This window comes from Lepidochelys kempii, chromosome 7, assembly GCF_965140285.1.
Source record: "Lepidochelys kempii isolate rLepKem1 chromosome 7, rLepKem1.hap1, whole genome shotgun sequence".
NCBI classification, from domain to species: Eukaryota; Metazoa; Chordata; order Testudines; family Cheloniidae; genus Lepidochelys; species Lepidochelys kempii.
Genome location: NC_136386.1, coordinates 85,895,785 through 85,910,510, shown reverse-complemented (window position 1 = coordinate 85,910,510; position 14,726 = coordinate 85,895,785). Strand labels below are relative to the sequence as shown.

Sequence of the window (14,726 nt, the reverse complement as noted above, 5' to 3'; positions counted from 1 at the left end):
TCTGTGCAATGGAGGAGTATTTGAAGGAGAGATGGTTCCAGCTGTGATCGTCAGTAAAGTAACCGCAGTGGAGTGAAATATTAGAGCTCTCACTTCAAAAACAGACTCTGCTGCAGAGTCCTAACTCATAAATAGTCTTGGATTCACTTCTGCTGAGCTAGTCTAACACTGCATGAAGGGTTAATTACCTGATTTTTTTCAAAGATGCCGAGCATCCCAACGCAGGAGTCTGACAGCTGAAGATGCTCAGCATCTTTAAAAAATCATACTTGGACCTGACCACCTTCAGGATTTTAGAGAAGGATTGTACAAGTCTATAGACTTTCTTAGTGTACATTCTGTCTGTGTATAAATACAATTTAAAGTGTCTATATGACTTAACATGGGAGAAGAGTGCAGGAAAGTTAATTCAGGGTAACAGAAAATGAAGATGTATTTGGCTGTCTCGAGGGCAGCATTTTCTCAGATGTAGCCACTTTGGCTGCATGAGGCCATCAGGGACTTGTCTTCTGGCTCTTCTTTCCCCCTCCCCCAATTGCCCCTGCTGCCTCCTCCGGCCGTGGGCTTTGGCCTTGTGGTGGCAGGTTTACCACTTATCGCCCCCGGTGCCTTCTCCGACCACACGGCAGCAGACTCCGTCCCCTGGCTGTGGGATTGGAGCTTGGGCCCCAGGATCCAACCCTGGCCATGCAGCGGATCTGCCCAGGGCTCACCCCCCAATAACCCCTGGCTCCCCATTTAGGGCTTAATTTGTTCCCATGCTTGCTGGGGCTGAGTAAGTCTGCTATGAAAGGTGATATTTGTATGTTTGTTAATGTCACTTTTCACAGCAGACTGAGTAGCTAGCTGAGTGGGAGGCTGTGAAATGTGATATTAACATACAAATATCACTTTTCACAGCAACAGACTTACTAGCAAGCAAGTCTTTTACGAAGAAAAAAACCACCCGAAAAAGACAAGAATGTGCAAAGCACCTTATTTGTGTTTCTATTGTGTTTAGGTCCAGTAAAGAATAGAGACAAGTGTAAATTATTTTTATTACTGAGTCTGCAAAAAAACAACCACCCCTCCCCACGTAAATAAATTACAATAATTTTGAGATGTATATGTGCATATTTATTTTTTTCCCTAAACTTAATTCAGTATTTTAGGAAAAATTGTTAGTGGCCACCGCAAGAGTTGGTGGCTGCACTCCAGGGCCACCAAAAAACCTTGAGAACCCCTATTCTAGGGTTTGAAATGCTATCATGAGATAGCTGTAAAAATGAACCCGAGACTCTCAGCTCAGAGCTAAACTCCTGCTTGTATTCTCATGAGTAGTCTGATTCATTGAAATCAATGGAACTATTCATGAGAGTAGGTTTAATAGGATTTAACTCTTTGTTATTTCACGGTATGCCCTACAGGGGAGGGATTTATTTTTTATGACTTCGAATTTTTTGTAGATGAAAGTTTTAAGTGTACAGGCTGGAGTCAAATATTCATTCTCTCTCCTCCAGATAATATACTGCTTTATTAGATTTTTATGCTTCTCCTTTCACTATAGGTAGCCAACTACGGCGTAGGAGGCCAGTACGAGCCTCATTTTGATTTTGGAAGGGTAAGTTCCTCTACTTCTCTGCCTTCACGGCTTTCTACTTCACATGCACTGTGTTTCTCTTTTTCAGGTGGCAAATTATGGAGTGGGAGGACAGTATGAACCCCACTTTGACTTTGCACGGGCAAGTAAAGAGGTGGAGGGGTAAAAATGACATACTGAAGCCTAGGCCTGTTGACTATGGCACAATATATTTTCTTTAACTTGTGTTAAATTTCATAGCCTATTAGCTCTTCTAATCCATATTAATGGGTAAAGCCCTCTAAACCACCAACTGAACAGGCATTATAAAGCAGTAAGATCTCCTTTCAAACTGTAAAACAGTATTTTATTGAGGGAGGTGACTAATTCTTTCAAACTGAAGGTATTAACCCCATTTTAGAAATGGGAGATGGACCAGGTATGACTGGCTCAGCGAACTGTAATAATGAAAAGTCAATGTAATAATCTTTAGTCACTGGTGCAAGTTGAACCAAAGTCTGCAGTGAATCAAAGTCACTACTACTGATGTCTGTTTTGGTGACGTATGGAAAATGATGATGTGGTCTCAATCAACAGTTTTCACTCTCACAAATTACCACAATTTGCACCCCCCTAGGTAGTCTCTTCAGAGAGACCAGGAACTGAATGGGCCTGGAGACTTAATTATCTTCTCTTTTCTAGAGAGAGTCCCTGCAGGTCAGGATTGTCTGGACAGTGTGGTGAAGTGTGCATTTGCTACTGCCTATTGCTATACCTTTAACGTGGAGAGAGAATTTCATTTCCCAGAGCTGTGAGTTTTAGCACCTTTCACTAGCAGTAAATTCTCGTACATCAATCCACTGCTTTTTCTGGTTTATAAATTGCATTAAAAAATTAATTGCCCAAAGAAAAAAATTAAGAGATGGCAAAAGCCTTTTATGTTCCCTCCCCTCCCAAACTCTGCTTTTGTTTGTTGCTTATTTGATAAACAATTTGAATTGCCTCATCTCTCCCTATCCCAACTGAATTTCACATGACTGGAAGTAATGCCATTTCAGCTGGTTGTTTAATGGGCATTTTATGTGTGATTAACATTGTCCTGTGAACCAAAACCAACAAATATGAAAAGTCCTGTCATCAAAGACATTGAAAATCATTAACAGTTTGTTTTCAGCTGCATGAATTAATTTCTAAAATAATGGCTTCTCAGAAGAATGACTCCAGTACACAAAAATATACGATGTTATTGTGCAGGGGGAAGGCATTGGAGACCGTCCCACAGATGAATATGTAACAGTAATTCGTCTCAACCAGAAGGAAAGAGTTTCCTGGCCCACAGTGTGGATGGTTCCTCTTGTGATGCAAGGGATACAGTTTTAAAAATGTTCTTTAGGGCAGCTCTTTGTTATAGCAGTGCCATTGTGGCATACGAAGGGAGGAAGTCAAAATTTATTTTTTTTAGTTGCTTTCTAGCTAACTCAGTATTAAATCAGTAATGTGGGCATGGCTTCTTGATTGGCTGAACTTCAGTAATTGCATTAAAATTAGGGCTGTCAAAGGATTAATTGCGTGAGTAATCACAGTTTTTTTAATCACACTGTTAAACACTAGAATGCCATTTATTTAAATATTTTTGGATATTTTCTACATTTTCTAATAGATTGATTTCAATTATAACAGAATAAAAAGTGTAGCGTGCTCTTTATATTTATTACAGATATTTGCACTGTGAAAAGTTTTTTTAGTTCACTTAAGAGATTGCTCTACAGTACTTGTATTATCATAAAAGTTGAACTTACAAATGTTATGTACAAAAAAAACCTTGCATTCAAAAATAAAAAAAGTAGAACTTGAGCCTACAAGTCCACTCTGTCCTACTTCTTGTTCAGCCAATCATTAAGAGAAACAAATTTGTTTCCATTTACAGGAGGTAATGCTGCCCGCTTCTTAATTACAGTGTCACCTGAAAGTGAGAACAGGTGTTCTCATGGCACTGTTGTAGCCAGTGTTACAAGATATTTAAATGCCAGATGCGCTAAAGATTCATGTGTCCCTTGATGCTTCAACCACCATTACAGAGGACATGCATCCATGCTGATGACACAGAGGCTTGGATCTTTATATAAATACATCTTAGAATATACATTTTATGCATTAATGCATGGTCATATTTTATCAGCAGCTTCAGCAATTAGAGCCAGACATCCTGCTTCTGAGAAATTGCAGCTGTAACACTAAGAATTGGATAATTTAATATCTAAGCTGTATAAAATGTGAAAGTTAAGAAAGCCAAATAGCACTGGCAGCAACATCATGGCACAAGGGCAAATACAGTAACTAGCAGGTATAGTCCCTACCAAAGGGTCACTTGTGCACTAGTATAAAGAATGGGGGCAGAAAAGGGAAAAGCAGATGGAAAAAGGGAGAAGGCTAAAAATCAGGAAAAGAGCCAAAATAGAGGTAGGGTTGCTGCATGTGTTAAAGGCAGCCAGTGAGGTATGTCCCCAAGGAAGTCCTGACCTCAGCCTGCTTCTCACTCAACTGAGGCAGTGAGGAGCAGATTTCCTTTGTGTAAACTCAGGTGCTTGTCAGTTACAATTAGACAAGTACTTAAGGCCTAGATTATGAAGGGGTTATATTAATTTTTAAGACAAACACAAAGGGCCATTTTCAACTTGTCATGTGGGCTGGAACCTTTTAATTTCAGTAGTTTTAGCAAAGGAAAAATATTTAACAAATAAACCAATATATACAATTTCCTTGCGCTCTGTATCCCGAGCTCTTTGATTTTTTTTCTGCATGAGTTTGTTTGCTGGCACTGCAAGTGTCTGTCCACTGGTGTGCAAATTACATGATTAAAATAATGAGCATTTTATTAAATCAGTGTGTTGCTTTCTTTCACAGAAAGATGAGCCAGATGCTTTTAAAGAATTGGGAACAGGCAACAGAATTGCTACTTGGTTGTTTTATGTAAGTGAGACATTTTTAGCCATATCATTGCAAACTGTTTCTGCCAAAAATGTTAGTTTCTATTTCCGCATCTTTATCTTAGGCACTTGAGTGATTTCAGTTATTCTGATTTATGTAATCTGCAAATAAAGGCAGCTAATAATTGCTCAGTGGTAAATAAGAGTACCTTTTAAAATTAGGCCAACTTAAAAAAAAAAATTAAGAAAACTTACAGCCTTGAAGGTCTTTTCTTTAGGTGCTTGAGGCTTTTTTTTTTTTAAATCTGAAAGGTAGTTAACAGGTCTGACACTTCCTGTGAATACCCAAAGTTGTGAGGCACTTCGCTACCATCTGCCCTTCATGTAAGGAAGCCTTCTCTGTACATAGCAGGAGTCAGCTCTGCAACTCCTGACCCAGATCAACACAAGCACTTCCATCTAGGCATTGCTGGTTCAACTATTACTCTGTATTTTAGCAATAAGCCCACTACAACCCTCAGGCTTTCCAAGCATCTCCCTGGAGTCTTCACTCCCTTTTCCTCTGGACACATGGTATTTACAGATTTGGTGTGTCCAAAGAAATAGTACACTCCAGTTTACCCATTCCACCTCACATCACCTTTGCGCTTCACACAGCACTTAAATATGTTTACAGTGAAATCAAGTAGGTTTATTTAACAAAACATAGCGATTCAAGTAATAGCAAGTAGTAGTACTGGAAGCAAAAGGCTTACATTTAAAATAGAATCATAACATGCATTCTACAGCCTAGACTTAATTAAATAGATTCTTGCAGAGTTATGCTCACCAAAAGTCCTTGTAGTGTTTTACAGCCAGTCTTGGCTGTAATCCTGTTTTCATGAGAGAGACATGCTGTCAGATTGTCTCCGAGATGAAGGACTCAGTGTTTCTTTGACTCCCCAGATATACAAATCCTATTCTTAGTCTTCATTCATAAACAGAACACACACCCATAGACCCTGCTGATTTGTTTTTTCTTACAGATTTTCTCCCATAGATTGTATAACTGTTGAACTCGCACCTGGCTCAGTCTGTATATAAGCCTCCAGTGTGAGGCAGACAATACACAATATGCATGACCAGACAGGGAGAGAAGTGTCTGTTTCCTCCTGCCTGAAAGGAACCTGTGCAAGACCTGTTGTCTCGTGGTGCCCTGAGTTAAGAACCCAAATTCTTATACCTTAAGAACATAACTGAAACATACTTTTCAGTATAAATATGTAACTTCTTAAATATTACCTATACATACATTTTGCAGTGATTTGATGACCATTGGGCTACTGGTCTCAGAGACGGTACAACTTTTTTGTGAACTATTATGCATCTGTTTGACCCAGGGGATCCCTGTGCACCACCTGTGCCTTCTACCAGTTGGCAACAAGCAGTCCCAACAGGCACATGCAGGAAGTTGTCCATCGGTCCATGCCTCTCCTTGTGCTCCGAACTGAAGATAAGGAGTGGTGCAGATCAGCTCCCTCTTACCCAGCACTTGGCCTGAGTCAGAAATCTCTGTCCAAATCCATTTTTGCAGAATCTGCAAATATACAATCTGTATTTGTACATAGTTTAAGTATTCTTAGCTTCTTAGAGTTTATGGTCTAGTTAGCTTAGTTTCTTCTTGCCTCATGGAGCTTCTTCCTGCAGAGAAGGATTATACTCCGTCTTGGGGTTTAAGAACTGTCTTCTGCCCCAGCTCCTTCAGTCAGTGATGAACACCAGCATTGCCTTTACTTAGAGGCTCACAACCACCAAGTGCAGCCTTTGTCACGAACCTGAGGCACGAGAGCACCGTGTGAGGAAATACCACATGGAGAAGGCCACAAGATCCCAGTAAGAGAGAGACCCCTCCAGTGGCCTCAGACTGTAGGCAATGACCCTATGAGCACAAGTTCTAGAGCAGAGGCTATAACAGCGCTAAGCCCAAAAAACCACTGCCTCTTACCAGAGTAAGGGGCATTCTTGTGGGAATAAGAGATCCCCTTCTAGATCTTCCTTAAAATGAAAGTATCCCTCTCCAAATAGGTCCAAGTCAGGTAAGTCCTTGCCTACAGGTCCTGAGGAGTTAGATCCACCTAAATCTTCCGTTCAAGAGGGGAAGTTGTGAAGGAAGAAGAATCAGCCAGTTCTAGATCCAGCTCATAGGACAAAGGATCAGCATCTACCAGGATGGACTGGGAATTTGACTTTGGACTGCCCTTCAACAGCACTGACATTCCAGCAGGGATTGGCCAACTACCATGCTCTCAGGTGCATCAGTCCCAACCTCCAGAACTCCAGTGTGGTCTGAAACTTTTACCTTGCCAGAGGATAGTTGTCTTACTCTGCCCACAACCTCCTTTCCTCCTCAGGCATGGAAGAAACTACCCCGAGGATTCTCCCCTACCTTTTCCACAAGCTGGAACATTTCTCTACCAGTAGATTGCCGGTAGATTATGAACCTACTTTCTCATCTGTTGAGTCCAATGTTCTAGATGAGTCTGTCTCCTCCTAGGGAGACTAACCCAACAGAACCTCTAAGAGGTCTTGGAACGGTCCTCCTTCAAGATACAACTGCCCACAGAACTGCATTAGTGGGGTATTGGTCCCACAGGAGCCGTATGCCAGACAGCCCAGATCTGTGCACAAGCCCTACCAGCACTCTTCTCCTAGCTGATACCAAATGACTGAGTACACAGAGGAAGAAATTAAACTAGAGGATCCACTGGTACTGATTGTCCCAACAGGCATGTCATTGTCGTCACCCAGAGGTGGTCACTCCATTATTGCCATATCAATTGATGGCTACAGCTAATATCAGGTGTTTTTGCAGGGGATGGTGACTGAGCTCCAGCTCTCTCTTGATGAGGTCCGTGATGCACGTTCTAAACTCCTTGACCTCTTAGAACCCTTGGGCCCTTCTCTGGTGGTCCTCCCAATGAACTAGGGCATTTTGGCATACCTCTGCACACTCATCCCAGGGAGGCTAAAAGAGCAGAATTCCTCTTTACCCACCTAGTGGGTAACTCCCTAGTGGTGCAGGCAGCCACAGAGAGATCAAGATTACAACACCCCAGGGCAGCTCTAACAGATAAAGTCTCTAAATGCAGCAAATGCCTTGACCTTCTGGAAAGGATTTTCATCAACCAACCTCCAAGTCAGAATTTGCTAACTACAAGGTCATGCTTCCTCAGGAGGACAGGACTCAATTCCAAGACCTCATAGAGGAAATCAAACTGGTGCCTGAGACCTCATTCCAAGCGGCAGTGGATGTGGGTGATCCCATGTTTAGAGCTGTTGCTAAAGCTATAGTTATGATGCTTGAATCATGCCTTGATTCTTCAGGATTCCCCAGGGAGGTCCAGAATATCATTGAGGATTTGCCCTTACAGTCTAACTCTTCAGCAGGAAAGTTGATGAGTCATTGCACTTGTGTAAGGACTCCGGACAATTCTCCACTCCCTGGGCATTTATATCCCAGCCCCAAAGAGAAAACAACACAAGCAGGGTTATAAACCCAGACGTGCCTCTCAGCCATTTTATCACTAGCACTTATACAAGCTGCCATCCAGTGTAAGAGCATACAAAGATGCGGATATACTGCTTCCTCCGCCTCAACTGTCACTGCTCTCTCCCACTCCACCACCTGGGGGTTTCTTTTGATGGGGCACTCTGTGTAGCTCTACTGACGCCATGCCATTCCTTGCTAACACCAGACTTCTGGTGGTTGCCTTGCCCACAACTTCCTAATTCCAATGAGAGGAGACTTCATTCTCATGACATCAGATGGGCTTTGGCATTCTGTCTGCAAAGAACAAAACCAATTAGGAAGTCTTGAAGGTTAGTTGTTGAAATAGAGTGATTGCAAGGAAAAGCATTACCTGCGCGCGCGTGCTCTCTCTCAGCTGGTGCGTATTCCTCCTTTAGACAGGTGAAAGCACTAGACCACGAGCAACCTCAACAGCATCTTTTACAGAGGTACCTATACTACATATTTGTAGAGCGGCTACCCTGGAGTGCCATCCATATCTTCATGAAACATTATGCCTTAGTGTAGGCCTCTTTTGCAGCTGTTGGGACACAGTTTTACAGACATCTATACCAACTGCATCTTCGCACCCTCCTTCTTTTTGAATACTGCTTACCAACCATCCACATGTGGAATACACATAGGGACCAGTACTTGAAGAAATACTTATCTGTAACTGGAGGTTCTTTGAAGTGTGGAGTCCCTATTTGTATGCTACTACCTGCCCTCCTTCCCCTCTGCTTCCGATCTTCCTTGATTCATGGTAAGAAGAACAACTGGAAAGGTGTTGGTTTGCACTGTCCTTTATAGCCTCAGTTTGAGCATGAGGAGACCAAGTGTGTGGGTGCAGAACAATAGACATTACTTGCTAAGAAATTTCCAGTCTAGGTGAATGGAGTACATGCATATCCATGTGTGGAATACAGATAGGGCTGACACATGTCAAAGAACCTCTAGCTACAGATAAGTGATCTCCATTTTTCTAGCTGCCACAGTATTTGTACTCTGCTCATCATTGAGGCATCTGAAAGTCTTACAAATTCTGGAACAAGAATGGCTATCACATATTGTGTTTAATGCTACAGGGCCATAGCAAATGTGATTTTACAGCTAGTCACAGAAATTGTGCCCTTAATGAGGAGTCAGAAATGAAGGTTTTTAGTAACTTAATATTTTATTGATGTGGTTTTGGGAAAGCACTGAGTAAAAGTGCTCTTATTTTCTCTCCTTTACAGATGAGTGATGTATCAGCAGGGGGAGCTACTGTATTCCCTGAAGTAGGAGCTAGTGTTTGGCCAAAAAAGGTAAGATGAGTTTTAATGCAACTTAGATGTTACTCTCCCACTTTCCCTCCATTAATATCCAGCTGTGAGGAACTGTATATTTGGATGTTTAAATGTAAAATGAAAACTTCCAAATGAATTGATTAAAGAAAGTACTAGGCCACCAATCCTGCAAACACTTAAGCAGTACCATTTATTTCAGTGGAGCTACCTATGCAAGTAAAATTGCAGGTCAAATCTAGCTGTGCTTGTGCAGAGTTTCTGTTTGCTGTTCTGCATGATTATGATTCAATGCATGTTAAAACTTCATAGACTGCTGAAGCCAATAGGTCCGAAACACAAAACTTACCTTACTTGTAATTTGGGTCAAACTCTATTTGCAGGGGAAACCCAGACTAGCCAAGCAGTGCACAGAATAAAACTCCTTTTTAGAAAAATTTGGGTTGTCTTGTCCTCTGTAGGGAGAGAGCTGGGTTCCAGGGCCACTTGGCAACCTGGCTATACTGCCCCAGACACATCAGGGTCATGCCCTTCCAAGCCTGGACAAAATAGTATGGTGGGGGCCAGCTGGGAGGGAGAGGGCTGCTTAGTGAAGTTGAGCCAGGGCGATATGGACAGGATCAATAGGCCACTTGGCCTGCATTCTAATGTTCAGTTGCCACAATGACCACTCACTCCTACCAACAAGTTTTCTTTGTTTAAAAGAAACCAACTCCTCTCCCCACCCCCAACTAGGACATCAAATGGGAAAAAAAAATTAACACAGTTCAGGTTTCCCAGGGGCAGCTAGTGCCTTTCCAGAACATCGAGTTCAGCAAAACTCATTCAGAAAACCAGGAAATAAGGAGTTAAGGTAAATGCCACATAACTTTACCTCTGCTCCCCTGGAGCTGACAGTAGTCACTGTGAATTATCTACATGCACTGCAGCTGCATTCAACGTGAGTGTTTTAACTGTACTAAATGGTTTTAATGGTGGAGGCAGCAGGGGGGTAGACATTTGTTTGTGAGCTGAGAAGAGTCACAGAACTGCGAGTATATGAGAAGTTCAGGATTTGCACCCCACCTCCTGTGTGTGAGGAAAGGAAAACAAACAGCACATGTACCTTGAGGAGCCACTGTGGATCATTTTATTACAAAATTTTGTAGGTTGTTTCAGGAGCAAGTTTCGGGAGGGTCTTGCCATGTAAGGTGGAACATGAGAACAGTTTGTAGATGGGTAAGGGAAAGTAGAGGTTTAGGTGGTATCCTGTAAGTGTGAAGCAGCTGTTTAAATTTTACAAGTGTGCTGTGCTGTCAGGAGAGTAGAGTGAATGAGTGTAGGGCAGGTACAGGAAGCTTTTTTCCTTTTCACTGTAAATTAGAGTATGTGGGTTATGGGGCATTGCTCAAAGAGGGCAATGTTAAGGTTTATGTGGGTGGTTTACCTTAACTTTGCATTTCCTAGTTTTCTGAAGTTTGTCTTGCTTAACCCAAACTTCTGGAAGGACATGAGAAGTCACTGGAAATCTTAACTCTGTGATAACAAAGGTTGTTGCCATTTAAATAAACCTTACATTCTGGATGCACACAGGGAAAAAAAGTCAAATGTTTTGGATTTATTAAAACAAAGGAACGAACTATGGCTAGTGAATTTTAATTGATTGTCACCATACCCTTCATGATTTTAGCGGATCTCAAAAGTTCAGACCTAGGGCTTGTCTACATGGTGAGGTAATTTTGCACTTTTACTCTGTTCTAGAAATCCCTGCACCCACAGTGTTGCACATTAATTGGTACATGTAGACACTGGTGCACACTTCTAAAGGTTCCCTAGTGCACTTTAACAAACAACACTTTAGGAATCACCTCCCCATAATGTTTATTATTCCACACTGAAGACAAGTTTTTATTCATAGCTTGGAAGAGAGAAGTGTGTTTGCTTTTTCAGTTCCCACTCAGTTTCTTAACTTTGAGTGAACGAGTTGAAGAAACTGAAATGAAGAAAATGTTTTCTTTGCACCTGCAGAAGAGGTTGCTGCCATCAAAAGCTGGTGTAGCACTGCAGCAAACTCAGGTTCCAGGTGCTTAGCCAGTGACTTCCTGCAGTTTCAGTGCTTTGACTCTCTTTAGAACTTGGCAGAAAACATACTTTAATATTATATTTTGTATTCAATTTAAATGAATATTAAGTTTAGGCTTTAACGGGTTGTCAAGTTTAATTTTAAATACATTCATTTAAAAAATTATTGTAAAAGTCATTGATTATTAGCCCTGCTAGAAGTAAACTTTGTGTTGCATAAAGTAAAATATTATGTTTGTATTGAAATTTCCAGGGAACAGCTGTATTCTGGTACAATCTTTTTCCAAGTGGAGAAGGAGATTACAGCACAAGGCATGCAGCCTGTCCAGTACTAGTTGGAAACAAGTGGGGTAGGTATCCGTTTTCTGCCAAATGTCTGATTTTAGTTTCTTTTTACTTCGCTGCTTGTGGTAGAATACAGTAGAGCCAAAGCTGCCAGCTCTTTTCAAAAGAAGAGAGCTAGTACGTACCTAGCTACTTCATACTAAGGTTTTCCCAATTTGCAAATATTGTGGGGTTTTCTTCTTAGGCTTAGTATGTCAAGTTTCAGGCTATTGCTTTGACATTTATATTTGGGGAATAAAGCTTTTCTGATGCATGTGCTGATAACGTGTATTTAGTTTAAATAGAAGTGGTGACCAATGCTATTTTTGTGTCTCACAGTATCCAATAAATGGATCCATGAACGTGGTCAGGAATTCCGAAGACGGTGCACTTTATCAGAGTTGGAATGATGCAAACTTTTCCCTGTCCTGTACTCGTTTGTGTAAAATATGTCTCCCCCATTTAACTTTCTACAATTTATTAACACTCCACTACAGGTACAATCTCCAACCACATCCAGTATTTCATCTGTGAAGAAACACCTACATTGTTTTAGTTCACTCTACAATATCCCTTTTAGAGAGAATATAGTGAGATTTTAAATTTTTCAGGCTAGAAGGACAAAATATAGTTGTCAGAAATAACAGGGATAATTTGTGATTTATAGTACCCTTTACTCTGTAGAATCTCTGATCAGCAGAGAAAGCCAGTATGTGATTTCTGTTAGTCCTCACAAGCTTGAGTTTACCAGTGGTAAAAAACATGAACAGTCTAATTTCAAGCACAGACTTATTGTTTGGAGGGATGCATTAAACCAGTCCTTGTCTCCAGCTCTCAATTCTTTGTTGTAGTGTGCCTGACCACTACAGTTGAACTGTGGGCATGGTTTGTGTTTCTCCTAGCCTGTTTTTCCACTACTACAGAAGCCCAGACTTAACTGACTTGTAAATTCTCTCTCATGTCTCTGCAGTGAATTTGACTTGTAACCCAGAGAATGTGAGCCTGCAGTCATATACACATATGTGTTTTGGCTGTGCTGTGTCAGATACCTGTGTGCATCAGAACAGCCTGACAGAAATCATGACCTGCTTTCCAGGTCTAGTTTTGTTTTAATGACTTAGTTTGTCCATTAAAAAAAAATCTGCGTCTTAGTAATAAACCTTTACATTCGTTTTGGGGACAGTACCATCTTTGATTAAACAAAGCATTGTGCCTTAGGAACTGGAATTTTCAAAGTGGTTATGAGGTAATACGCAAGCCTCAAAGGCTTATTTGTAAAAAGCCAAATTTTCCCATGCTGAAATCTTTTGTGACAAAGGCAATCTATTTATAATCTTCACAAATGCTTTTTATTTTGTGTATGTTTTGATATGTTGTGGATATTGAATGCATGCCATAATTGTGACTGGCTTTTTACCAACTCTTGACTGAATTCATACAGGATGTACATGAAAGTAAAAGTGAGGCACACCAGAACCTAGCAGGCCACCCTCTGTCTGTCTAATCTTGGATTATTAAATGCTGAAAATTTAATAGTGTACAGGTAGCCCCATTTCAGATAATTGGATTTTCTACCTGAGTGAAAACCTGAATATTGAGCCCAAAAGGTCAGAGAATCCAACTATTAACCTATGCAAATACTTTGTAGTACCTTTAAATTGCATCCCTCTTCAGAAGGATTATAATAAAAAAAGTTAAATCAAGTAATCAATGGCAAAATAAAATCTAGCAAAGAAATACACACCAACCGAACAGAGTTCTTGTTCTCTGAATTTTGACTCTTTTACAAGAGGAAAGAAAGGGGCACTGAGCGGGGGAGATGAAAAATTTGTTAATCCCCTCATTTATGTTTGTCACTCAATTTTTTCTTCTTTGTCCATTCATTCCTTTCATATGCTTTCTTGTGGTAGCAATGGCTGAAGTTTAGTCCTGCAATTTTTCAGGAAAATAGAGTGGACATGGCTAAGACAGATTGATAGACAGGAACAAAAAACCAAAACACCTCCATTCCAGTACCCCCCTCTATGTAATCAAACAGTTTCTCTTGTTAGAGACATCCAAGTAATAGTGTGGCAGCAAAGAGTCTGTATTTTCTTCTTAAGCAAAACTCACTCTTCTTACATTTTGTCAGTGCCTTTTTTTAAACTCTGAGATTTCCCATTTTTTTCTTTTAAGAAGTTAAACAGTCAGTGGTCATCTAAGTTACTGCTATATGCTTGCTTGAAATATCTATTGCTCAAACTGGAAGAAAGCCAGGCTATGCTCCAACCCATCTTTTACTTTCAGTCAGCAGTAGTGAGAAGATGGGGGTATAGCATACCAACCTGTAACTCCCAACTCAGTGCAAGCAAAGACAAACACACCTTCCTTCAAAAGATGGCTAAACAATGGTTTGGGGCCTATTAGACTTCAGTTGGTAAATTCAGAAAATAGTGTCTCCTTCTGCACCCACCCATCAATAAGCATTTCTAATGTTCATAGAAACTTATCTAAAATTCTAATTAGTATTGTTTCAATTGCATGATGCTTAAGATCCAGAAGTAAAATCACTTGATAGTGAAAATGGACAAAAGAAATGAACTAAGTGAAATTTAGTTTCCTACTAGTGAAAATGTTCCATTGGATAAAGTTATATCTAAGACTGGTTAAAGGTGTTGAAAATCATTAAAAACTGAATCCTTCCAAGCCTGGTTAGTAGGAAAAGAAACTATTTACTTTAATTGTTGAAGACCCATCTTTCATTTTTCCTACTTGAAGCATTCATACATTTTAACACTATATAAATGTAAAAGTACTATTGCTTGCTGCCTTATCTATTAACTTTCTAAAAAGGGCTTTCAGATCAAGAGTTTGGCTCCTGTGTGAATGCAGTTTAGTATTAAATATGAATGACAACTATCCGGTTCATAGTGACTGACATTTGAAAACATTGCCTATTAATTTTTTTGTAAAAGTTTTTTAAATGTAAAGAACAGGCTTAAAATAAAAAGTCACTGCCACTTGCAGTGAAAATCCTCAACATCAAA

At 40.5% G+C, this 14,726-nt stretch overlaps 1 protein-coding gene across 8 annotated transcripts in view; it reads left to right on the top strand.

The window, feature by feature from the left end:
* Positions 1 to 14,726, top strand: part of P4HA1 (prolyl 4-hydroxylase subunit alpha 1) — a 66,033-nt gene extending 51,307 nt beyond the window's left edge. For 3 of the 8 annotated variants that reach the window (XM_073353637.2, XM_073353638.2, XM_073353636.2), the window contains 5 exons: positions 1,547 to 1,600; positions 4,463 to 4,528; positions 9,268 to 9,336; positions 11,630 to 11,726; positions 12,040 to 14,726. In XM_073353637.2, the coding sequence (XP_073209738.1) occupies positions 1,547 to 1,600; positions 4,463 to 4,528; positions 9,268 to 9,336; positions 11,630 to 11,726; positions 12,040 to 12,110 (357 nt within the window). In that variant the 3' untranslated portion in view covers positions 12,111 to 14,726. Of the gene's footprint in view, positions 1 to 1,546; positions 1,601 to 1,667; positions 1,722 to 2,260; positions 2,370 to 2,812; positions 3,236 to 4,462; positions 4,535 to 9,267; positions 9,337 to 11,629; positions 11,727 to 12,039 lie in introns of those variants that run through there. The other 5 variants (XM_073353641.2, XM_073353640.2, XM_073353639.2 and 2 more) reach the window with 4 other exon arrangements.